This window comes from Dama dama, chromosome 16 (genome assembly GCF_033118175.1).
Source record: "Dama dama isolate Ldn47 chromosome 16, ASM3311817v1, whole genome shotgun sequence".
Taxonomy (NCBI): domain Eukaryota; kingdom Metazoa; phylum Chordata; class Mammalia; order Artiodactyla; family Cervidae; genus Dama; species Dama dama.
Window position 1 is genome coordinate 9,832,332 of NC_083696.1, and position 25,397 is coordinate 9,857,728.

Here is a 25,397-nt window from a genome sequence, read left to right on the forward strand (position 1 = left end):
TTTTTCAGTGTTTTAAAGTCTTTAATAATGTACATGTTCTCTAAGGCTGGCCCTCTTATTCCCTTGGCTCTTTCCAGTTTGAAGGCCTCACCCTGGTCTCACTGTGTCAGAGAAGGCATTAGGTGAGGGCATGCGTCAGCTGCAGTTGGGAAAGAAGGTTGTCCCTGTGACCACAGGTGGGCCCTGGCTGGACCTCCGCCTAGTCAGGCAGTGCTTCCGATGGGTGTGTTGCAGGCAGGCTACCTGGAGACAGGATCCCCTGCGTCTCCCGAGTGTCTAGGCAAAACCTGGGGGAGGACAGAGCCCCAGAGGCCAGAGTCCTCTGGCCAACAGCAACCTGGCAAGAGTTCCAAATCCCTTCCAGGTTGTCCTTGTGTGCTGGGAAAATATTTTCTCCGTGCCATGTCATGAAATGGATGGAGAAGCACCGAATAGAGGGGATGAAAGATGGATAAAAATCAGCCATAAGATTTTCTGCCAGAGAACGGGGTTCTGCAGGAGTTCTCCCAAAAGAGCCTACAACATGCATCTGGTCACCTGTCCCTCCATACATCCACTAATCCATCCATCCATCAGTCCATACGTCCACTCACTGATCACGTTTATCGCATGCTCACTCTGCACCAGGCACCACGCTGGATGCCAGGGATGAAGTGGCAAATAAGACACCCTCAGAGGAACAGATGGACAGTGGATTTGGGAGACCAAGCCTCAGGGAGTAGCGGATTCCCCTAGGTACCCAGCATTTAATGGTTGTACCCAGATTCCCCCCTAAAACTGCCCATGGGGTACAGGCAGTATTTGGGAAGAAGACATTGGGTAGAAACATGGCCTGAAAGGGTGGTGGGGAGGGACACCTGGCCTCCCTGTGGCTACAGGTCAGTGGACGATGGAAATGGTCTGGTCAGCCACAGCAAAGACCGGGAAGAGGGGCCCAGGGAAAGACGCGTGGTGGATGTGGAGCACGGTGCCCGCGGCGGGCTCGTAGAACAGCAGCTCCTGTGCCTGCAAGTCCAGCAGCACCCCCAGCTGGGCTGGGCACCGCAGCAGGGCCAGGGGCTCGTGCTGCCCATCGTGTGAGAAACGGAACTCCTGGCCGTAGCGGGAGAAGACCCAGGAGAAGGCATTGCAGCCCAGACGAGAGTCGCTGCCAGAGCCCTTGCGGGGCAGCTGGCCTAAGGCCACGCCCACCTTGTAGGCACAACTGTTCTGGACGTTCACCGTCCAGGCGTGCAGCCCAGCCTGGAAGGACGTGTCGGCCAGGGCATTGGGCCAGTGGTCGAAGCGCTCCGGGCCATCTGCACAGGCCTTGGACTTCTTGGAACTGAAGGTCAGGGTCCTCCGATCATCTGACAGTTGCAAGAAGGGGCTGACCGTCCTCTCATCCATACGCACGTCCTCTGTGCCTGCCAGAAAGAATTCTCTGAATTGCACAAGGCCCACCCTCAGCCCTGACCTGGTCCTGCCAGGTAGCGAAGGGCTTCCTCACCACTCACTGGCAGGTAAAGCCATTTATTTACTCTCTCTGAGCCTCAGATTCCTCATCTATAAAAGTGGGGATCAGAATAGGACTTATCACAGGGTGGATGTGAGGATCAAATGAGATGATACCTGTAAATTACCAAGCATTAACAAGTGATAGAAATAAGGCCCAGAGAGGATAAGCGAGTTGGCCAAGGTCACGTACCAAGTTAGTGGCAGGGGCCAAATGAAGACCCAGCATATTGTTCCTACATTTAGCATCGGCACTGACTGGGCTTCCCCGGTGGCTCAGATGGTAAAGAATCTGCCTGCAATGTGGGAGACCTGGGTTCGATCCCTGGGTTGGGAAGATTCCCCTGGAGAAGGGAACTCTAGTATTCTGGCCTGGAGAATTCCATGGACAGAGGAGCCTGGCAGGCTAAAGTCCATGGGGTCACAAAGAGTCAGACACAACTGATCAACTTTCATTCACTGATTGTAGTGCACTCTAGTTGGGCATACACAGTATCCAGATCAGACTCGTCCTAGTGACATGGTTCCTGAAAGCTTGAAAGCATCAGCTACGCAGTTTCCAACAACTAAGTAATGGGACTGCTGGCAAATCAGGCACCACTGGATTTCAGAATCTAGAGAAGAGAAGCTGTAGCTTGTACTAACATTTTAAGGAGAATGTGCAGGGAGGGAGGGTTAAAATTGAGAAAAATTCAATCCATTAACTTAGCCTTTCTGTGAATTGTGAAAATACTACAACAGGCAGTGTGGAAGTTTCCATTTAGCTTGGGGGAGACCTGCTTTGAAAACCCTCCCAGTGGGGGAATACCAAGAGGCAAGAATCCATGTCACATCCACCTCTGTGGCCCGAGCGTGCAGCACAAGGCCAGACCTACCACTGGCCTGAGTCAATATTAAGTGAGTGAGACGAATCCAGGAAGCTCAATTCTTGCTCCAGATGCCCTCCAGCTGGCCACCAATTGCACGTGCCCAGCTGCTTCAGTCGTGTTCCGATTCTTTGTGACCCTATGGACTGTAGCTCACCAGGCTTCTCTGTCCATGGACTTCCCCAGGCAAGAACACTGGAGTGGGTTGCCATGCCCTCCTCCAGGGGATCTTCCTGACCCAGGGACCAAACCTGCATCTCTTGTGGCTCCTTAAAGAGAAAAACTAGGTTTCCAAGAAATAATACTGAGCTGTTGCATTAGGGCAGAACATGAGGAGGACGTGAATTCTGGGAACAGGATTTATCGCAGACCCAACCACAGAGCAGGCTGGTCTGGAAACAGAGAGGACCTGGGTGAGCTGCCCCAACCCTGTCCAGAACTTAGGCTCCGTTGACAAGCCTGCATCCAGCATCACTGGTTGCTTAAGCTACGATGCCAGACACACCAGTCCCCAGTGTGACCCAGCAGCAAAGCCCACACAGACAGGAGCCTGGCTCCAGCAGTTCCTAACCTGAGAGGGATCCGAGAATGGCTGTTGCCCAGAGCTGGGTCAGTAATGGACTCCGAGTGCACTTCTCATTAAAGTTTAACTTTTCCGACTCCTTGGGATCCAAAATGCCCTCTGCTTCCTCCGTCCTTGCGCAGGGGAAAAAAAAAAAAAAGATAAGAGATTTAGGAAGGTTCTGGAAACGTATCTGGATCAATACAGGAGGGGGACAGAAGTAAAATACTCTTCTCATGAGGGTGACACCAAGAATGGCCAGGCCCCGCACAGGAGCCCCCACAGAGAAGGGGCTGGAGCCAAAAGAGAAGGTGGCATTCCCTCTCTGCCCTGAAGCCTTAATGCCAGCAAAGCACATGGTTTATAGGGAAGGGAATACTTGGTGTCGTGTGTTCTGTGGGAAAAGCAAGTCGCCAGTGTCTCTCATGAGTCAGCTAGGAGGAGGACCAGAGCTACAAGGAGGATCTAAGCCTCTTGTGCCACGGTCTTTCTGCTCCACCAGCGTGTATGAAGAAAAATCGCGCTTTCCTTCAAAATCTACTGGTGTGGTCAGAAGGTACAGCCATTCCTCTGATCTTAAAATCAAACACCCCTCAGGAGTCACATAAGAAGAAATGATCGGTTATCACCCCAACCATAAAGTAATCATAGCACTTTGCTCCCAATAGCCACCTCTTTTCAGCTTGCAGTGTGGACTGGGTTTTGCTGGAAGAGATTTGGGAACACAAGATGTCTAGGAGGGGAGTATTGTCATGTATTTAGCAGCCAGGCTCTAGGCTTACTGTTTCTATACAGAATCTCAGGATCTTTGCTCTAACCTGGGAGGCAGTTGTTATTTCATTGGACAGGAAGGAACAGAGATTCAGAGAAAGCACTCGGCTAAAAAGGAGAACCTGGATTTAAGTCTTGCTGCCCTGCAGAAACAAAAGAAACCCAGACTGGGATCCGGGCACCATTATCTTTCCCTTGACCTGAAGTGAAATCTGAAGGGCTGTAAGGCAAAGTGAGGATTCACCTTAGGGCCTCGCAGACCTCTGATCTGGCTTCTGAGAAACAACCTTCCCTCTGCCTCTAATCCTGAAGGTCACTTTGAGCTCAGGCAGCAAAGAAGTGAGCACACACACTCTCCTCCCCAGATCTCATGGCTCTGTCCACAACCAGAGGGGGAGGCTAGAGGGCGAGCATGTCTCCTCATGGATGCCAGCTCCTTTTATTTTTTTTAAGACTGGCACCGACTGTCCTGGCTTGGGAGGAGCGAGGTGACAGAGCCCTAGGAAAGCTGACAGCAGGCTCTGGTCACAAAGACTCTTTGTGGACGGGACAAGAAAGGCTCTGTTGCCATCTTCTCAAAGCACTGAGGCTGGCTCTGGAGAAGCCCCAGCCACCAGTTTAGGAGGAAAGAGGAGGAGGTGTCAGAGGTGCTGAATCATCATCAGAGCAAATCTGAGGCCGGTCATAGACACTAGAGTCTAGAGAATTGGCTGGTCCAGCCACCTCATGCCACAGAAGAGAAAACTCGTGACCCCAAAGGAGCGGGAAAGAAATGGAACTGGCACGCACCAGGGCCCTGGCCAGGACCAGAATACCCAGTCTGTGCAGTGTGACCTTCTGTCATGGTAGACTAGGGCTGAGCTCAGCCACAGATGTGGAAACCTTAAGGGCCGACAAACAGGTTTTGAAAACAGTATAGTCTTCGCTCTGTATCCTAGGGGATTGGACCCAGGACCCCCAAGGATATTAAAATTCATGGGCCATTCAAATCCTTTACAGTCAGCTCTCTGTATCTGTGGTTCCCCATCTGCAGATTCAAAAACACTCAAACCCTTGGTTGGTTGAATCTATAAGTGGGGAGCCCATGGAAATGGAGGGCCAACTCTACTTTGAGGGTACGCATCCTCAGTCTGAAAGCGGAAAGCACTACAAACAAAAGCTGAGCTCTCCTAGTAGGTTTGTCAACCATACTACGCGTTTCGCAACTCTCTAACAATTGTTCGTGTATTGTAGGACTGAACAAATGAATAGATATATTGCTGTTGCTGGGAGCCATGGTTCTCACTGTGAAAGAAGAACTATACATAAATACAGAATAACGAAATGCACAGGAAAAACCCCGTGGTGTTTGACCGGAATTAGAAGTTGTGATACAAACTCAGGAATAAAAAGGTTGTGCACACACACTCCCCATCTCTGTCTGCTGTCCACTGACAAGGCTTGGAAGCAGACGTTCCTGCAGGGAACACACCTAATGCCTAAATCTTGGTTTTTAAATCCTCTTCACCACTAAAAGGAACCAAAACTCCCTGGAGAAACAGCTGATTCCAGGGCTGGGGCGCGAAAAGAACAAGTTGAGCCTAGGATATCTTCTTGTGCCGGAAAACAAGAAAGTGCTCTAAGAATGATGAAGCGTTGTCATAAGGACAGAGGATCTGGCTTGAAGGGGCTCCTACTGGCCAAATCTGCGACAGTCTGAAGATCAAAATTAATAATAATAGTAATAGATTACAGTGCACTGAATAAAACAAGAATCTATGAGTCTGTGTTGATACTAAATAAGTGAATGAATAAACAAAGTCCTAGACACAGCAATCAGACAAGAGAAAAAAATAAAAGTAAAGGACTCCAAATTAGAAAGGAGAAGTAAAACTGTCACTGTTTGCAGATGACGTGATACTACACATAGAAAATCCTAAAGATGCCACCAGAAAACTACTAGAGCTCATCAATGAATTCAGTAAAGTTGTAGGATACAAAATTGACATACAGAAATCTGTTACATTTCTATACACTTAACAATGAACAGAGAAATTGAGGACATAGTCCCATTTGCCATCACATAAAAACAATAAAATACTTAAGAGTAAACCTACATTAGGAGGTAAAAGGGCTATACCCAGAAAACTATAAGACACTGATGAGAGAAATTGAAAATGATACAAACAGATGAAAAGATACACCATGTTCTTGGACTGGAAGACTTAATATTGTTAAAATTACCATACTACCCAAAGCAATCTACAAATTCAGTATAATCCCTATCAAAATACCAAAGGCATTTTTCACAGAACTAGACAAATAATTTTCAAATTTGTATGGAAACACAAAAGACCTCAAAGAGCCAAAACAATCTTGAGAAAGAACAAGGCTAGAGGACTCATGCTCCCTGACTTCAGACTATACTACAAAGCTACAGTACTCAAGAGAGTATGGTACTGGCACAGAAACAGACACATGGATCAATGGAACAGAGTAGAGAGCTTGGAAATAAACCCGCACAGTTATGGTCAGCTAATCTACGATGAAGGAAGCAAGAAGATACAATGGAGAAAATACAGGCTCTTCAATAGTGGTGCTGGGAAAACTGGACAGCCACATGTGAAAGAATGAAATTAGAACATTCTCTAACACCATATACTAAAATAAGTTCAAAATGGATTAAAGACCTAAATGGAAGGGTGGAAACCAAAAAACACCCAGAGGAAAACATGACAACACTCTTTGACATAAATTGTAGCATTTTTTTTGTCTGTCTGTTTTTTTGGCCACATCGTGCAGCATGTGGGATATTAGTTTCCCAACAAGGGATGGAACCTGTGAACCCTGTGCTGGAAGCATGGAGTCTTAACCACTGGACTCTGAGAAGTTCCAGGGAGCAATATTTTTTTGGATCTGTCTCCTAAAGCAAAGGAAGAAAAAACAAAAAAAAAACAAATGGGGCTTAATTAAACTTAAAAGCTTTTGCACAGCAAAGGAAACTATCAACAAAATGAAAGGACAACCTAATTGGGAGAAAATATTTGCAGATTATATGAACAGTAACATTCAGAAAACTAAGATAATGACATCTGGTCCCATCACCTCATGGGAAATATGTGGGGAAACAGTGTCAGACTTTATTTTTTGGGGCTCCAAAATCACTGCAGATGGTGATTGCAGCCATGAAATTAAAAGACGCTTACTCCTTGGAAAGAAAGTTATGACCAACCTAAACAGCATATTAAAAAGCAGAGACATTAATTTGCCAACAAAGGTCCATCTAGTCAAGGCTATGATTTTTCCAGTGGTCACGTATGGATGTGAGAGTTAGACTGTGAAGAAAGCTGAGCGCCATAGAATTGATGCTTTTGAACTGTGGTGTTGGAGAAGACTCTTGAAAGTCCCGTGGACTGCAAGGAGATCCAACAAGTCCATCCTAAAGGATCAGTCCTGGGTGTTCATTGGAAGGACTGATGCTGAAGTTGAAGCTCCAATACTTTGGCCCCCTCATGTGAAGTGTTGACTCACTGGAAAAGACCCTGATGCTGGGAGGGATTGGGGGCAGGAGAAGAAGAGGACAAATGAGGATGAGATGGGTGGATGGCATCACCAACTCAACGGACATGAGTTTGAGTAAACTCCGGGAGTTGGTGATGGACAGGGAGGCCTGGCGTGCTGCGATTCATGGGGTCACAAAGAGTTGGACACAACTGAGCAACTGAGCTGAACTGAACTGAAGGGGTTAATAGCCAAATATATAAACAACTCATACAACTCAACATTGAAAAAACAAAAACTCAATTAAAAAATGGGCAGAAAGGGAATTCCCCAGCAGTGCAGTGGTTATTCCACACTTCCACTGCAGGGGACTGGGATTCAATCCCTGGTTGGGGAACTAAGCCACAAGCCACAAGGTGCAGCCAAACCCTGTCCCCCCAGAAAATAAACAGAAACAAAAATGGGCAGAAGACCTGAATACACATTTTTCCAAAGAGGACATACAGATAGCCAACAGGCACCTGAAAAAATGCTCAACATCACTAATCATCAGGGAAATGCTAGCCAGAACCACAATGAGCTATCACCTCCCACTGTCAGAATGGCTATCATCAAAAAGAACACAAATAACAAATGGTGAGGATGTGGAAAAAACAAAATTCTCATATACTGTAGTGGGGATGTAAATTGGTACAGCCATGGAAAACAATATGGAGGTTTCTCAAAAAAAAAAACCACCAACTAAAAATATAACTACCATATGACCCAGCAACTGTATTACTGGGTCTATACATACACACACACACACACACACACACACCCCAAAAAAAACACTAATTCAAAAAGACACATGCACCCCAATGTTCACAGCAGCATTATTTATAACTGCCAAGATATGTAAGCTTCTCCAGGCGAGAATACTGGAGTGGGTAGCCATTCTCTTCTCCAAGGGATCTTCCCAATCCAAGGATCGAACCCAGGTCTCCCACATTGTGGGTGGATTCTTTTCCAGCTGAGCCACCAGGGAAGCCCAAGAATACTTGAGTAGGTAGCCTATCCCTTCTCCAAGGGTTCTTCCCAACCTACGAATCGAACCGGGGTCTCCTGCATTGCATGCAGATCTTTTACGAGCTGAGCTACAAGGGAAGCCCCATGTACATACATACACACACACACACAAAACACTAATTCAAAAAGACACATGCACCCCAATGTTCACAGAGGCATTATATATAACTGCCAAGGTATATAAGATACCTAAATGTCCATCGACAGATGAATGGATAAAGATGATGTGGTGTGTGTATATATACAGATACATATACATATAAAATGCAATATTACTCAGCATAAAAAAGAATGAAGTTCTGCCATCTGCAACAATATGAGTGGATTTGGAGGGAATTCTGCCAAGTGAAATAAGTCAGCTAGAGAAAGAAAAATACTGTATACCACTTATATGTGGAATCTAAAAAATACAACAAACTAATGGCTATAACAAAAGAAAAAGCAGAGAAATAGAGAACACAGATGGAGAGAACTAGCGGTTACAAATAGGGAGATGGAAGGAGGGAAGATAGGGGTAAGGGATTAATAAGTACAAACTATTATGTATAAAATAAGCAACAAACCTACATTGTACATTATAGGGATTATAGCCAATATTTTATAATAACTACAAATGGAGTACAACCTTTAAAAATTGTGAGCCACTATATTGCACACTTATATTCATCAACTATACTTCAATTTAAACAAACTAATACAATGCTGTATGTCAATTATACTTCAATTTAAAAAGTCAATATCTCTGGTAATGGGACAAAATGACATCAATGCCCCCTGGTATGACAGATTGAGGACATCACGTATGACATACTCTTGCCTGAAATGTATAACTTGAATCTAATCATGAGGTAACATTAGATAAACTCAAATTGAGGGATATTCTATAAAACTGTTCTAGACTCTTAAAAAGTGTTTAGGGGGGGAAAAAGGTGAAGGAAAAATTACAGATTAAGAGGTCAGATGGATTGGGTGTGGGGGGAATGGGATTCCAAAGACTATTAAGAGCATTTTTAGTACAATTGGCAACATTTGAATACAGACTATATGTTAGATAATATTGTTATGTGGACATGGGATTTCCTTAATTTAATAATTATACTGTGGTATGTAAGAGAACTGGAGAAGGCAATGGCACCCCACTTCAGTGCTCTTGCCTGGAAAATCCCATGGATGGAGGAGCCTGGTAGGCTGCAGTCCATGGGGTCGCTAAGAGTCGGACACGACTGAGTGACTTCGCTTTCACTTTTCACTTTCATGCATTGGAGAAGGAAATGGCAACCCTCTCCAGTGTTCTTGCCTGGAGAATCCCAGGGACGGTGGAGCCTGGTGGCCTGCTATCTATGGGGTCGCACAGAGTCAGACACGACCGAAGCTACTTAGCAGCGGCAGCAGCAGCATGTAAGAGAATGTCTGTTTTTGGAGATTCATGCTGAAGTAGGCAATAAGATAAAAAGTCATGCTATCTGCAACTTACTCTCAAATAGGTCAGAAAAAACAAGTTTTTCTATATATATATATACTAGAAAGACAGGAAGAAAGAGATAGAAGAAACAGCAAATGTGGCCAACTGATATCAATTAGTATTTCTAAGTTTATTATACTACTCTAGCAACTTTTCTATATGTCTGAAATATTTCAAAACCAAAAATAAAGAATTTTTAAAGAAATCAGATCAGCTTGATATTGAGGACAGAGTGTATTAAAGGAAGATGATGAAGAGAAAAGAGAAAAAGATTAGGAGAGGGACTTCTCTGGTGGTCCAGTGGTTAAAATTTCAAGCTCCCAATGCAGAGGGCCCAGGTTCGATCCCTGGGCAGGGAACTAGATCCCACATGCCGCAACCAAGAGTTTGCATGCTGCAACTAAGACCCGGAGCAGCCAAGTAAATAAAGAAAGAAAAAAAAGAGAGAGAGAGAGACTAGGAGAAGTGTGGAAAAGATCATAAAGAGACAGTAATCTAAATTTAGGAACATCCATACAGTGGAATACTTCACAGACTTTCCAAAAAGTGAGGTAAATCTAAATGTACCAGGATAGATAGCCTGATAAGTTATAAAACAAATATGAAAAGATCCCATCTATGTTTTCAAAGCAAAATTTTAAGAGGGGGAAAAAATCCCCCACACTCTTTTGTGACTAAACACGGGAAAGCCGACAAGACACACACGTAACTGTTAAAGCTGATCACCACTCAGAAACAGAATTGGGAAGAAGTGATAGAGACATTTTTCATTTTAAATCATTTTCTACTGGTGAAAATTATTTTCTTTCTCCCATGTACATATATTGCTATTGATATCTATGTTGCTATCTTTACAAAAATAAAGAAGAATGGACTGTGTGCCCCGAGCACACTTGGTGTCTGTGAGCTCTGAAATCTCACACACACAGGGTAAGAATTTAATTTCTTTGCCCGGAAAATTATCACCTCTTGGCCACTTCCTCCGGCTCTTGGGTCTCAGAACCTTTCAAGACTTTTCAGAACTCAGGTAGGGCCTGGTGGAATTCTTTTATTACTGCATAATTAAAATAGAATTTTCCTGGTAATGCAGACTTAGACTTCAGGTTCTTTCATTAGAGAAAGGGGGAATGAAGTAGAGTAGACAGTACTGGGTCAGGTGTCAGCTGTGGGTCCAAGCCCCACCTCTGGGGCTTAGGCAAGTCCCTTCCCCTCTTTGGGCCTCAGCATTCTCATCTGTAGATGGAGGTGGAGAAACCCTCCCAGCCGGGTGATTGTACATTTTTTTAATAGGATAATGTTTAAGAAAGCCCATGACAAGCCTCACGCCTGGCTTCAGGGAAGCCACTCAGCTGCCCACCCTGAGCTTCCTCCCAGGGACAGTGGGGCCTGACAGCAAGGGACTTGGTAGACTTCAGAGAGGTCAAAGGCCATGGTTTCCATGACTCCCCAAGCAAATACCAGGGCCATACTCACCTCTCAAAAATCTCCTGCTCCTTCTGCTGTGAGAAAAGAAAACAGAGTCAGGCTTGGCACCAGAAACCCAGCAGGTCGTTAAGACTTGACTATAATTAATTCACATGGAGAGAAATTCTAGAATAAAAATATCCACTCCTTCTTTAAGACCCTGCACAAGTTTTATGGGTCCTTCTTCACAGACCTCTCCCATCATGCACTCAAAATGAATCCCTCTGTGCCCTGAGCCCCGTGGCACCCTAGGTTTCCCTCAGACTACTCTTCTGGACAATCACCTATTTACCCAACATTTCATCGCCCATCGGCTCAATGGATGGGACTCATTGAATGTTCTGTTGTGACCCTCCCGGCGTTTGGGACAGAATGTGCTCGGCACATGAAAGCCGTGTGACAAAATGAATGCGCCAGCTGAGACAGTCACAGAAACCGTAACAGCACAAGAGGGGCAACTTGAACAACAATGTTGTTCCACATTCTCATTCCTCTGCTTGGCACTGAGGTGTCACACTGTCACCCTAAAGCTGCAGGTACCAGCCTATCTATATAAAACACACTGAAAGAATATGAACCAACATATTGGATTGTGACATCCGGCGGGTGGGAGTGAGGATGAGCTCTGTATTTGCAGCGGACCTCTTGTCAGTACAGCGTTTTCTCTGCAAGATTCTGGATTCTCTCCCTCTCCCCACTTCCTTTTACAAAGCTATGACTCTTGTCTTTGAGGCATCAGCTTTCAAGTCACTTCTTTCAGGAAGGCTTCCCTGACTACCACCCGCCTCAAGCCAGGACTGCAGGGGCCCCAGCTCCCAGTAATGCCCTCTACCATAGCACATATCCCTCCACGTCTTAATTATCAGTTTATATATTCGCCTCTTCTATAAGGCTGGGAGTTGTTGACAGCCGTATCCTGTACCTCCACCATTAGGCCTTTTCTGATAGCCCAGATAGTAAAGAGTCCGCCTGCAATGCAGGAGACCTGGGTTTGATCCCTGGGTTGGGAAGATCCCCTGAAGAAGGAAATGGCAACCCACTCCTGTATTCTTGCCTGGAGAATTCCACGGACAAAGGAGCCTGGCGGGCTACAGTCCATAAGGTCACATAGAGTCAGACACAGCTGAGCAACTAACAACACACATAGATAACACAATGCTTAGCATACATTAGGCACTCAGTAAATATTTGCTCACTACTGAAAGAAGAGTTACCAGTTGCAAAAAAAAAAAAAAATCCCCGTATAGTTATATTGCCCTGTCTCATCCTGGTTCTAAATTATCATTTTCCACCTACCTCCTACCAATAAAACATTCTCGTTTTCAGACTTTGGGGGAATCTGGCCAACTTGTGGTGTCCTCACCCCTGCCTGACTTACAATCAGCTGGAGGTCATCCAGATGAGTAAGCATGTCCACCAGGCTGCCGCGGATGGTGTCCAGCTTCTGCAGCGCCTCGGCCCAGTGTACTCGCTGCGTCAGGATACTCTGGTGGGCCCGCTCCTCTTCGCCATGCACCTGTTCCAGCAATCTCTGCTCCTCGCTCTCGCACAAACTCCTCACCAGACCCAGCCGCTGGATGACCAGTTCCCGAGCTGCGCTGGCCGTGCTCTGACCCGGAATTAAACAAGGAGTTGGGTCCTGGCATAGCCCCAAGCAAGATTAGGAGGGTTGGGGCTCAGCTGGAAGAAGTGCCAAGATTGATTAGCCATGTCTGACATGGGTGCAGTAAGGGCAGTAATAGTGCTTAAAACACCCGAGCCCTAAGATTTCCCAAATGTGGTTCAGGGAAAAGAATGCTGAGGTCCAGACATCCAGGCCACATCTCATGGAGCTAAGATGACAGAATGAAAGTGCTGGGCAGGACTCAAAGATCCAGCTGGAATTACTTGCTTACTTCACAGTTAGGAACCCCAAGTTCGAGAGACAAGGTCAGAGAATCATAGAAATGCAGAGCAGAAAGGCGTAAAAAGACTATCCCATCAACAGAATGCACACAAACAGTAGTCCAGCTCCTATTTGGACCAGGGTGGTGGTTTAGTCGCTAAGTCATGTCCAACTCTTGCAAACCCATGGATTGCTAGGCTCTTTTGTCCATGGGATTCTCTAGGCAGGAATACTGGAGTGGGTTGCCATTTCCTTCTCCAGGGGATCTTTCTGACCCAGGAATCAAACCCAGGTCTCCTGCATTGCAGGCAGATTATTTATCAACTGAGCTATGAGAGAAGCATCAATTTGGAACATGTCTGAGGACAAAAAGCTCATTACTTCCCAAATCTGTCCATTCTAATCGCTTCCATGGTAGAATTCTTAATCTGCCACACAAAAGGGCTGAAATAAATTCTAAGTCAATGAATTTAGCATGTGTCCCCTAGCAACTAGCACAGTGTCTGGCAAGGAGCAGGTGCTTAAATATTTACTGAATGATTGACAGGAAAAGTTCTTTCCAACTTAAGTCAAAAATCTCTTGGTGGTGCTCACATGCCAAGTCAGTGGCAAAGCCGGGGCTAGAACCCAGTTCTCCCAACTCTCAGTCCAACACTTATCCCCTCCATCAATGCCATCTGGTAACCCATCCTCCCCAATGGCACGGTTGTCAGAAGCTTCTGCCCTCTTGCCAGACAACTGAGGGTGAAACTATTTCCCTCATGCCAGAAAGCCAGGGCTAGTCAGCGGCTCTCCTTGTTCCCTGCCCCTAAAGACCTGCCGTGTACAGCGCAGGGGAGAGTAAGGCCTGTTTTTCAGGAGAGACTGAGACCCACAATTTGCCCAAAGCAGAAGAGAGAGGGACTGAGTGAATGGCTCAGTGAACCCAGGGGTTCAGGTTCCAACTCCAGTGTTCTTTGGAGGCAACATAACACAGTGGTTAGGAAATTAGGCTGTAGAGACAGCACCTGGGTTTAAATATCAGCTGCTCTATTTACTAACTGTGGAACGCTGTTACTTATCTTCCCTGGGCCTCAGTTTTCTAATCTGTCAAATGAAGATACTAATAGTACCAACCTCATAAGGCTACTGTGAGGGTCAAGTGAGTCAATATACATAAAGTAAGAAGAACAAAGCCTGGCACATACGTATTTGGTATCATTAGCTCTTGCTCCTCTCTCTAGCCCACCTCAATGCCTTTCCCACGGGTGGGTCCCTGCAGTCCCGTTTGTACTGTGTGAACAGGATCAAGAACAGACCCAGGATGCATTAGATACTCCCTGACAAGAAGGCTGCAGTCAACTTCAACATGTTTCTTGAGTCATTCCCAGAAAAAAATAGCAGAGAAAAAAAAAATGCTTGCTTTCCAAAGATATGCCTGAAGAAACTAAAATCCCTCCTAGACCAAAACATGGGCTTCCCTGGTGGCTCAGATGGTAAAGAATCCACAGTGCGGGAGATGTGGGTTTGATCCCTGGCTTGGGAAGATCCTCTGCAGGAGGGCATGGCAACCCACTCCAATATTCTTGCCTGGAGAATCCCATGGACAGAGGAGCCTGGTGGGCTATAGTCCATGGGGTTGCAAAGAGTCAGACATGACTGAGTGATTAACACACACACACGCAGACCAAAACACAGAAATGATGGAAAAATAAAAAACTTCACTTTTAAAGTGAAGTTACTCCTGGCAGCTGAGAAAAGGAAATCCCTTGGAGTCCAAAAGTAGAAAGGAAACTGAAGACCAGTGTAATCAAGAGCTGAGGACTCAACTAGCTGCTCTGAATGGGGCTTGTGATTTACTTTAGAATTGTATACTAATCTAAACCATCACACAAAAACGAAAGTACAATAAAGACCTCTCTGATTAAAAAAAAGGGGGGGGGGAAACTTTCTATGAATGAGGGAATTATTAAAAGATGTGCTTTAACTAAAATGAAACTTGCACACAGCAGCTAGAGAAAGCCTGTGTGCAGCAACGAAGCCCCAGCATAGTAAAAAATATATATATTCTTTTTTTTTTTTTTATTAGTTGGAGGCTAATTACTTTATAATATTATAGTGGTTTTTGCCATACATTGACATGAATCAGCCATGGATTTACATGTGTTCCCCATCCCGATCCCCCCTCCCACCTCCCTCCCCAATATATTCTAAATTAATTAAAAAATTCTGAAGGGGACAAAAAAGAGACCATAAATAGAATATACAACTTTCAAGCTAGCGCAGGGAAAAAGAAGGGAGGAGGGGTTGATTAACTCAAAAGAAGGGAGGAAAGGAAGGAAAAACAGCATAGAAAAAGTGGACTCCGCAGGGGAAGGATAAGTTGGGACGCTGGCATTGACACAGACACACTATTATACACACAACAGAGAACTCTAAGGACCCACTGTACAGCCCAGAGAACGCCACTCGGAACTCTGCAATGACCTATGTGGGAATGGAATCTAAAAAAGAGTGGCTATCTGTATACGTATAACTGATTCACTTAGTTGTATAGCAGAAACTAACACAACATTGTAAATCAACTATACTCCAGTGAAAATTAATTTCAAAAAACTGCAAAAGTGGACTACATAGAAAACAGGCTTCCCAGGTGGCACTTGCAGTAAAGACTCCACCTGCCAATGCAGGAGACGCAAAGGACGTGGGTTCGATTCCTGAGTCAGGAAGATCCCCAGAATAGGAAATGGAAACCAACTCCAGTATTCTTGCCTGGCGAATTCCACGGACAGAGGAATCTGGCAGGCTACAGTCCATCGGGTCACAAACAGTCAGACATGACTAAGCATACATAGAAAATATAAAATGACAGCCATAAATTCAAGTATATCTGTAATCTCAATAGCAATAAATTGATTAAACTCGCTAGCTAAAAGACAGGGATTATCAGATTAGACTTTTTTTTATAAATATTTTTAACCTTTTTAAATTTATTTATGACTGTGCTGGATCTTTGTTGCTGCATGGGTTTTTCTCTAATTGCTGAAAGCGGAGCTATTCTTTACTGTGGAATGCAGGCTTCTCATGGCGGGGTTTTTTTTCATTGCATAGCATGGGCTCTGCCAGCGCGGGCTTCAGTAACTGTGGTGCATGGGCTCAATGGTTGCAGTTCCCAGGTTCTAGAGCACAGGCGATTAATTGCCCCATGGAGTGTGGGATCTCCCCAGATCAGGGATAAACCTGTGTCTCCTGCCTGACAGGAAGAATTCTTTACCACTGAGCCACCAGGGAAGCCCTGGACTTTTTTAAAAGGAAACAAAATCCAGTTTCTAAACCACACCTGAAACAACATAAGAAGTTGAAAGTAAAAGAAAAGAAACTGCTATATCCAGAAAACACTTGTTGGTCTAGTAATAAGTAAAAGACAAAATAGTCTTGAAGGTAAAAAGGATTCTGTTCATAAAATGTCACTGAAAAGTGACAAAAGGGATGTTTTACCAGAATATATAACAAATTTAAATATATACACTTAATAAATAGCACCGAGAATATAAAAAGAACTGACAAAGTTATAAGGAAAAATAGGCAAATTCACAGCATAGTGTGAAAATGTAAATGCCTTTGCCAGTAATAAAAAAAATCTGGCAATAGTAAATATAGAGAAGATTTGAACTTATTAATAAGCTTAATAACAGACTTCCTTGGAGGTCTGGTGGTTAAGGTTCTGAGACGCCAATGCAGGGGGCACAAATTTGACCCCTAGTCTTGGAACTAAGATCCTGCATGCTGCAGGGTGCGGTCAAAAAACAAACAAAAGATACTGATACTAATGGAAAAGGTAAAAACATATATTTGAAAAATTTAAAGTATAAATAATAATAAAATAATTTAAAATCTAATAACTCATAGCACAAGAAAAAAGTCATAGTGGAGATTTTAAAATACTTATAACTGAATGAAACTGAAAATACTACATCAAAACTGTGGGGTATCCCTCTATCAATACTAGAAGGAAATATATAGCTTAAATGCTCACTTTGAAAATGAGAAAAGACTAAAATCTATAGGCTGTGTTCAACTCGGGAAGTTAACAAACTATAGAGTAAATCCAAAAAAAAATCAGAAGGGAAAAAAACCATAAAGAGGAAATAATAATGGAAAATAGATGCTATCAGAAGGGAAAAGAGAAGCAATCAGAAGCTCTCAGAAGAGAACTTCAACAATCTCTGCCCATCACCTACCCATCTACCTTCACCTGTGCCCATACACTCTGTCTGCCCTATTTCTGTGGATAAACTGCCTGTGCTTTCACCTATGGCCAATACTTCCACGTATTTACTAGCTCCTACCCCCTGTGCTAAACCAGATTGTCCCCTTTTCCTGCATCATTAATTTTCCCCTCTCTACTGGGCAATTCCCATCAGGAGACACACACAGAGTCATTTCCCGCATCTTAAAAACCAAGCAACAAACATTTGCTTGTTTGTTGATGGCATACCCAAGTCTTGATGGATATCCCCCTCCACTATCATCCCATTTCTCAGCTTCCTTCTATAGCAAAATTCCTCAAGAGTCATCTGTGCCAACTATCTCAAATTGCTCTTTTCTACTCTCTCTGAAATTCACTCTGATCACACTTTTACCTCAATACTCTACCAGACTCCTGTCAGGATCTCCAGTGAGGAGCATGTTATTAAAGAGTCCATTCTCATGTCTCCCCTGACTTGATCTCTCTGCAAAATCTGAACCCACCTCCTTGAAACCTATTGTGGGACACAACACTCTTATTAACAGTTTTATTCCTATTTCACCATTTGCTTCCTTCTTGGTCTACTTTGCTTGTTCCCATCTTCTCAATGGTTAGATGTCAAAGTGCCCTAGGGCTCAGTCCTTGGACCCCTACTCTTTTCTATCTGTATTTTACTCACTTAGTGATCCCATCATTTCTCATGACTTTCACTTTATACCCTCACTTATAAAAAATAAGAGAGACAGCACCAAGTCGTATCTGACTCTTGAGACCCCATGGACTGTAGCCTGCCAGGCTCCTCTGTGGGATTCTCCAGGCAAGAATACTAGAGTGGGTTGCCATTTCCTTCTCCAGGGGATCTTCCCAACCCAGGAATCAAACCCAGGTCTCCAGCATTGCAGGCAGATTCTTTACTGACTGAGCTACATAGGAAGCCCCACCCTTTACACACCAATACATTTATGTCTCCAGCCCAGTCCTCCCCTAACTTGTGAACCCAGCCATCTACTCAACATCTTAACTTGAATGCCTAATAGTAATCTCCAGCTGGACACGTACAAAACTGAACTCTCGTCTCCTCCCTCACCAGCCATCACTCTACACGCAATGTTTCCCCACCTGGGTAAATGGCTGCCCCATCCCTCCAGTTGCTCACATCAAAAAAAATAAGAGTTAACCTGATCCCCCCTCCCTTTCTCTCACAAAGCCTACATCCAATCCATCTGCAAATCCTGCTCTTTCTTCCCTCAGAAAGTATATATTAATATATGCTGCTTCTCACCATTCCTACCACACTCACTCAGGTCCAAACCCCTCTCGGCTCTCACCTGGATTACTCCAATTCTTCCTCATCAGTCTCCCTGTTTTTACCTTTGCTGCCTGTGGTCACTTCTCAACACAGCACCCACTCCTTTTAAACCTTAAGTCGTATCATCTTACTTCTGATAACTTCCTGCCTTCCCCAAATGAAAAGCAAAGTCTCTGTGTGGCCCGTGAGGATTCTACCTAGCTCCACGCATGGCTCTCTGACTTCATCTCCTTGTCTTCTTACTTGTTTACTCCGCTCCAACATGTCAGGTACGCTCCCATCTCCAGGCTTTTGCACTTGCCTTTCTCTTTTTGGAACACTCTTCCCCAGGATATACAGCCCGTTCCCTCACCTCTTGGAAATTTTGTACAAATTTCAATCTTCTTAACGAGGCGATTCCTGATCACAAGCATGTGTAACTACAACCCCATCCTCAACATGACCCACCCCCTTCCTGTATTCTGTCTCTCCATAGAGGTTATCACCTTTTGACATAGCATATATTTTATTTGTTATTAGCCCTCTCCCCTGGTGGTTCAGCTGGTAAAGAACCTGCCTTCCAATGCAGGAATTCAATCCCTGGGTCGGGAAGATCCTCTGGAGTAGGAAGTGGCAACCCATCCCAGTATTCTTACCTAGAAAATTCCATGGACAGAGGAGCCTAGCAGGCTACAGTCCACAGGGTCACAAAGAGTCAGACATGACTAAATGCACACACACACACTCCATCCCCTGACTAGAATGTAGGCTTCACGAAAACAAGAATTTTCCTATGTTTTGTTCACTGTGGAACCTCTAGCACATAGACCAACTGGGCTTGGTGTGTGGCAGGTGCTTACAGAGGTTTGTTAAGTAATCAAATAAATGGCCAAAATGTTGTTAAGTATTCCCCTCAAAATCAGCACCTGCTTCTATTTGACACGGCGCTGAGGTCCTAGCCAGCACAGTTAAGACAGGAAAAGGATGAAGAAAAAGAGACAGAAATCATCATGCAAAGAGAAGCAGAGACGGACAGAGAAGAGCTGCCTGGACTTCTAGCAGCTTGTTTGTTACTGCTTCTCGTTCCCTTTAGGTTCTGAAAGACTTGTGTCTCTAAAATCCAAGAAATTCTGTTTTGCTTATGCTATTGGTAGTTCAAATGGATTCTATTCCTTGTAATCAAAATCATTTATTTTTTTGACTAAAATAGTGCCAAGCCTGTTCCATGTGCTTCTGGGGAAGGAGGGAAGGGACGTGCAGGAAGAAACTCCCAGCCCCTGCCCTTGACGGGCATACTTGAGACTTAGAGGGAGCAGCGGCAATGAGTCAACTGAATACAGGATCAGCAGTGAGGTGCTGTGGGCTTCCCAGGTGGCACTAGAGGTCAAGAACTTGCCTGCCAATGCAGGACATGCAAGAGACACAGGTGCGATCCCTGGGTCAGAAAGATCCCTTGGAGGAGGGCATGGCAACCCACTCCAGTATTCTTGCCTGGAGAATCTTACGGATAAAGGAACCATGGTGGGCTACAGTCCATAGAGTTGGACACGACTTAGCATGCACGCACTAGAGAGGTGCTGCAGAGGGATCACCTTCTGGAAGTCAGATGATTCAGCTCATAGAACTGACTCTGTGAGTCAATTAACCTCTAGAGGATTCATGCCTCCATCTGTAAACAGGGATATTACTACCACCTACTGCCTAAAGACTGTCATAAAGAATGTGCAATGTAAAAGCCATTGGTTATTTTATAACATTGGGGCTGAGCCCAAAAGAATTAAAATGATAGAAGAATCATCTGATCTTTTACCTGAAGAAAGTTATTTTTTAATCAGTCTTTGGATCAGATGCATGCTGGGAACAACCCACTCTGTCCAGATGTAAAACCAAGAAAGAGGAAACCATCCTTCCTGAGCATCCAGCTTTTTCAGTAGCACAACGGGTCTGTGAGGTTGGGAAGGGACTCTAGGCTGGTCCAAGCCCCTAAGGCTGAGAGCTTATCCTAGGAGGGGGGCCCGAGGAGAGGGGGAAGGGGAAGAATTACCTACCACTGCCCTCTGGTTCTTCCCTGGCAGGACGTCAGCCACATATTTGGTGATGGTAGCACTCTGTAACTGCAGCCTCTCACACTGGTCCACAATCTTGTTCTGCAACACAAATGACATCCATGGTGTCTGGATCCACAGTTGGTCCATTCACTGCGTTCCAGTGATTTTTTTTCCCCTTTTACCCCACCTCAGCCACCTACTCCCATGGTCGTATCTCAGAACTTATCATTATTGAAAACTATGCCACTTCCAAAATCTTCAAGGATCCCACAACCTACCCCCCACTTTCCATCCTAGATCACGTACCCTAGAATCTCCATTCCAACAATCCTTCAGCTTAGATGGGGTCACCAGTACATTAGTCTTAGCACTTTTCACTGTCCATCATCCATTTTTGTGGCCTTGCTTCCCTCTTGATCCTCAAATCCCATGGCCCATCATAATCACTTTCTTACATGCACTCTTCCTTCACATCCAGCCCCCTGACTGTCCATACCTGCAACTGAGCACAAAAACATGGCTTCCTAAGCTGCTCTTCCCAAAGGAATCCCCATTCATTAAACAGTACTTCCAATCATCAATCTCACTACCCAGACCTAAACTCCAGAAGTTACGCTCCAACCCCACATCTAATCCATCAGTAAGTCCTACCAGCCTCTTCTCCAAAGTCTCTCTCTCTCTCCTCTGGCCACTTATGGTCACCTCTACTTCTGCTGTTCCACCCAGATCTCCCACAGGAACTGCTGATAGAGTCTCCTAACAGGGCCTTTATTCTTGACCACCTCCCCAGCTTCCTCGTTAGCCATTGCCACCTTTGGTAAGGGAATCAGATCAAGTCACATCCCAGCTCAAAACCTTCTCATGGCTTTCCAACACACCCACAGTGAGGCTGTAACCAACAAGGCCCTACCTGATGGGACTCTGCCTTTCTGTCCAATGTGCTCCTACTACTCCGGCCTTCTTGAAAGTGAAAGTGAAGTCGCTCAGTCGTGTCAGACTCTTTGCGGCCCCATGGACTGACTATAGCCTACCAGGCTCCTCCATCCATGGGATTTTCCAGGCAAGAATACTGGAGTGGGTTGCCATTTCCTTCTCCAGGAGATCTTCCCAACCCAGGGATTGAACCTGGGTCTCCGGCATTGTAAGCAGACGCTTTACTGTCTGAGCCTTCTTACTGTTCCATAAATACACTAAACCCGTCCTGACCTCAGCACCTTGGCACCTGTTGCTCCTTCTGTCTCCCATTTATGTCTTGTTCCTTGACTCCATGTCACCTCTTCAGAAGCCTTCCCTGACCATCCCACACCTCATATCATTACTTTTTTTTCTCCGTTGCATGTATCACTCCCTGACTGTATATCATGAGTCTGTTTACTTCTTTGGTACCTGTCGTCCCCCATAGGAACATAAGCATCATGACTTTAACTTATTCTCTATGTCCTACTACCTAGAAGAGAGTTTCTATACATAGAAGACCCTGAATAAATATTCAGTATTTGTTGGATGAATGAACACCCACTTCCTTGGCCACAAGAGTTTCAGCAGTTCACAACTCCCAAAGCTGTGAGCATCGGCCCTGAGAGAAGGGGAGAGTTTTTAGAAATGAAGACGCCGTAGGCCCACAGAGAAGTGACTTGCCCATGGAGACGGCCAGGTCCCAGCTTTGTCACTCCACTTCTCCAGGTAACACCTGGAGCACTTCCAAGCAGCAGCTCCGCCACCATTTCCCCTAAGAGCTTTGCCCCAGTTCCATCTGCCAAGGGCGACTCAGCGGTCTCTTCCAGGCAGTTCTTGTAAATCTTTCCCTCCACAATCAGGACTCAGTCTTACACTTTACTGGCCCAAACACCAAGTTAAAGAAATGAGTTGACTGGAAGAAAGTTGTGGCCACCACACACTACAGGACTGAGGGAAGTGAGACTAGCTTCTGAAAAGCTACAGGGCAGGTATCCAGAAGCTAACAGAGAGGTGGCTGAGCTGGTGTTGTTTTTGCCCAGTTTAGTAACAATCTTGCCCTGTGGCAAAATTTCTTTGATTGGTCAGTGGGACAGGGAAGTCTGCAAAGAACCCACAGTTTACTCAAAATTGGAGGGGGTGGGGGAGCTTCCCCTGTGGCTCAGTGGTGAAGAACCCGCCTGGCCGTGCAGGAGACTCCGGTTTGATCCCTGGTCCGAGAGGATCCGGCATGCCTCGGAGCAGCTAAGCCTGTGCCACAGCCATTGAGCCTGTGCTCTGGAGCCCAGGAGCCACAACTACTGAGCCCATATGCCCTGAAGCCTGTGCTCTGCAACAGAGGAGACCACTGCCACAAGAGGCCCGCACACCACAACTAGAGAATAGCCCCCGCTTGCCACCACTAGAGGAAAGCCTGGGCAGCAACAAAGACCCAGCACAGCTAAAACTGTTTTTTTGTTTTTTTTTTTTAATTGGAAGGAGAGAAATAAATAAATAAATCGGAAGGAGAGAAGGCAAGACACATCCCCTCCAGGCAAATAAGATGAACACGCTAAGGGCCTTAGGAGGGCTCAGGGAAAGCCCCCTGCCCCAGGCAGAGTCCATTCCAAAGCAAATAGCAGGCTTGCTCCCCTGGTCCAGGCTTCAACCCCTTCTACCACTCAGATTCAGCCCTGATGGCAACTTTTTAAAAAAGGTCTTATTAAGTTCTCACTCCCATTAGCATCACTTCCTCCCTCCAACCACTGCCGCAAAGAGGTGGTTTTTCTTTGGCCCAGTCAATGACTCCTCTGGTCCAGCCCCTGAACATTCGGAACCCTGAGAAAGTTACTGCCCTGTTCTGGGCTTCAGCTAGCTCCCTCATCTATTAAAGGTAGGTAGGACCACACCTTCAAAGGTCTGGATGGGATGAGATGATGGATATTTAAGTGCTTTGAAACTTGCAAAGTTTCTATCCATCGTGCCAGTTTATTATACCACATTACCCAATCTTATTTTCATCATCACCAACTTGGTGGTCCTACTTGTTACCCACCAGGAGCTTCTCAGGTGCTGTTGGGTAACTGAATCCCTCTCCCCAGCACCGTGTCAGTGGGTTTATTACAGTCCAGTCTGAGCCCTCTGGCGTCACAGCTGCGCAGACCTCCAGGGAGAGGTTGGGAGAATCAAGCAGGTTAATCAAATTGCAAAGAAACCCCCAGGGACCAAAGGTGGGGTGGAAGGAGATAGGAAGCCCCATGGTGACTTGACTCTCCAATCTCAGCAGCTCAGGGGAGGTTGGTGGCAGGAAGCCAAGGTGGAAGCGGAGGTGAGGAGAAAGAAAGCCTAAGTGAAGGGTTCCAGTAGGAACCTCCTGACATCCTCCCCGCCCCCTCCGTTTACCTAAGTGAAACCGGCGTCAAGTACAGTCCAGGCCAATCCTGAAAGGGAAGAGAAGTCACCTCACCAGGAAGGCTGAAGGGCGGATGAGGGGAGGAGCTTTGAGTCGAGGGGCTAGGAAAGGAGAAGAGACCGAGTTTTATCAAGTTTCCAAAGGGGCGGTAGCCGGGGCACGCCTTGTCCCGGGCACCTAGAGCAGCGGGGCCCTTCACTGCCCAGAGCCAGCCCCACCGAGCAACACCTTTAATAAATGCCTCCAAACTACAAATGAGGACACTGAGGCTCAGAGATTACGAGACTCACAGGGAGGACCTGATGGAGGTGGGACTCGAACTCGGGTCAGCTGGACTCCAGAAGCCACACCTTCAACCGCCTCGCTCTACAGCCGGGGCCTCTCGCGGAGCCAGACTCCCCGGCCCGCTGCCGGGCCCCTGCCGGGTCTCTCTGAGCGCCTCCCCCACGCGGCGCCCCCTTCTTCCGGAGCCCGCCGCCTGCCGGCGCCCACGCCCGCTCACCCGCAGCTCTTCCGCGCGCTTCTCCGCCCGGCGGATGCGGTGCCCCCGGCAGCGGCCGCCCAGCTCCGTGCAGGCGGCGCACACGAGCCGTCGCTCGGAACAGCAGAACCAGTTGAGAGCCTGGCCGTGTTCGGGGCAGAGCGGCCCCGGCTCGGACCCCGGCTCGGGCCCCGGCCGGGCGCCCAGCCCAGCGCCCTCCGCGGACATGGCCGAGCGCCCGGCGCCGAGCGCTCCACCTGTCGCAGGTGGCGGCTGGGCGGGGCCTCCCTGGCTCCGCCCCCGGGGCCCCTGCAGAGCGCCCGGCGCGCCCAGGCCGCGCCGCTTCCTCCCGTCCCGCTCCCGTTGCCCGGTGGGCGCCCGCCCCACACCCCGCCCCCGCCCGGGCCAGATCCCGCCCGCTTCAACAGTCTTCTGGATGTTTTACTGAACCGTGTTTTATCGTGTGTTTGTTTTGTAATAAACATAAAACACATTAACGTGACTGTAGGAAGTTGAGCGCTGTTAATTGAGCACTTACTAAGTGCCCGAGTTTTGCTGAGCGCTTTACAAGCATCCCATCATGTAATACCCCCAACAACTTTTTTTTTTTTTTCATTTTTTTTAATGTGGTAACAGACAATAAACAAATGACTGAGTAATATAAAATATAATGTCAGGGAGTAATAAGTGTCATAATTACAAATAAAACAGTGTGACTGGATACTCAATGACAGGGATATATATTTTGAGACTGGACTGGGAAGTCTTCTCTAATGTGTGATGAAAGTTGAGGGATGCGCAGTGACAGGCAACTTTAACCAAATAGCTTAAAGCTAGATTCTGGTGTCAGGCTGTCTGAGCTCAAATCCCATTTAGTTGTTTATTGGCTGAGGACCTTCCAGGGTCTCACTTGTAAAACGGGTAACTACCTCACCGACTTGTGCTGAGGATTAA

The 25,397-nt window shown here is 46.2% G+C and overlaps 1 protein-coding gene across 3 annotated transcripts; it reads right to left on the minus strand.

The window, feature by feature from the left end:
- BSPRY (B-box and SPRY domain containing) lies at positions 1 to 24,677 on the minus strand. 3 transcript variants are annotated; one of them, XM_061163380.1, is made up of 6 exons: positions 24,465 to 24,677; positions 20,617 to 20,715; positions 12,546 to 12,776; positions 11,177 to 11,202; positions 2,932 to 3,056; positions 1 to 1,406 (listed from the first exon to the last, which is right to left on the minus strand). In XM_061163380.1, the coding sequence occupies exons 1-6, from the start codon at positions 24,669 to 24,671 to the stop codon at positions 880 to 882; spliced, it is 1,215 nt and encodes a 404-aa protein (XP_061019363.1). In that variant the 5' UTR covers positions 24,672 to 24,677; the 3' UTR covers positions 1 to 879. The 3 variants fall into 3 exon arrangements, with proteins under 3 accessions (XP_061019363.1, XP_061019362.1, XP_061019361.1); XM_061163379.1 differs by having other exon boundaries at positions 11,177 to 11,199; positions 12,546 to 12,806; XM_061163378.1 differs by having other exon boundaries at positions 12,546 to 12,806.
- Between the last annotated feature and the right edge of the window lie 720 nt (positions 24,678 to 25,397).

Coding starts and splice junctions, on each gene's coding strand:
- BSPRY (XM_061163378.1), bottom strand. CDS start 24,671: ATGTCCGCGGAGGGCGCTGGGCTGGGCGCCCGGCCGGGGCCCGAGCCG. Junction 20,716..24,464: donor AGCGCGCGGAAGAGCTGCGG/GTGAGCGGGCGT, acceptor TTTGTGTTGCAG/AACAAGATTGTGGACCAGTG. Junction 1,407..2,931: donor CATTCTCGGATCCCTCTCAG/GTTAGGAACTGC, acceptor TCTTTCTGGCAG/GCACAGAGGACGTGCGTATG.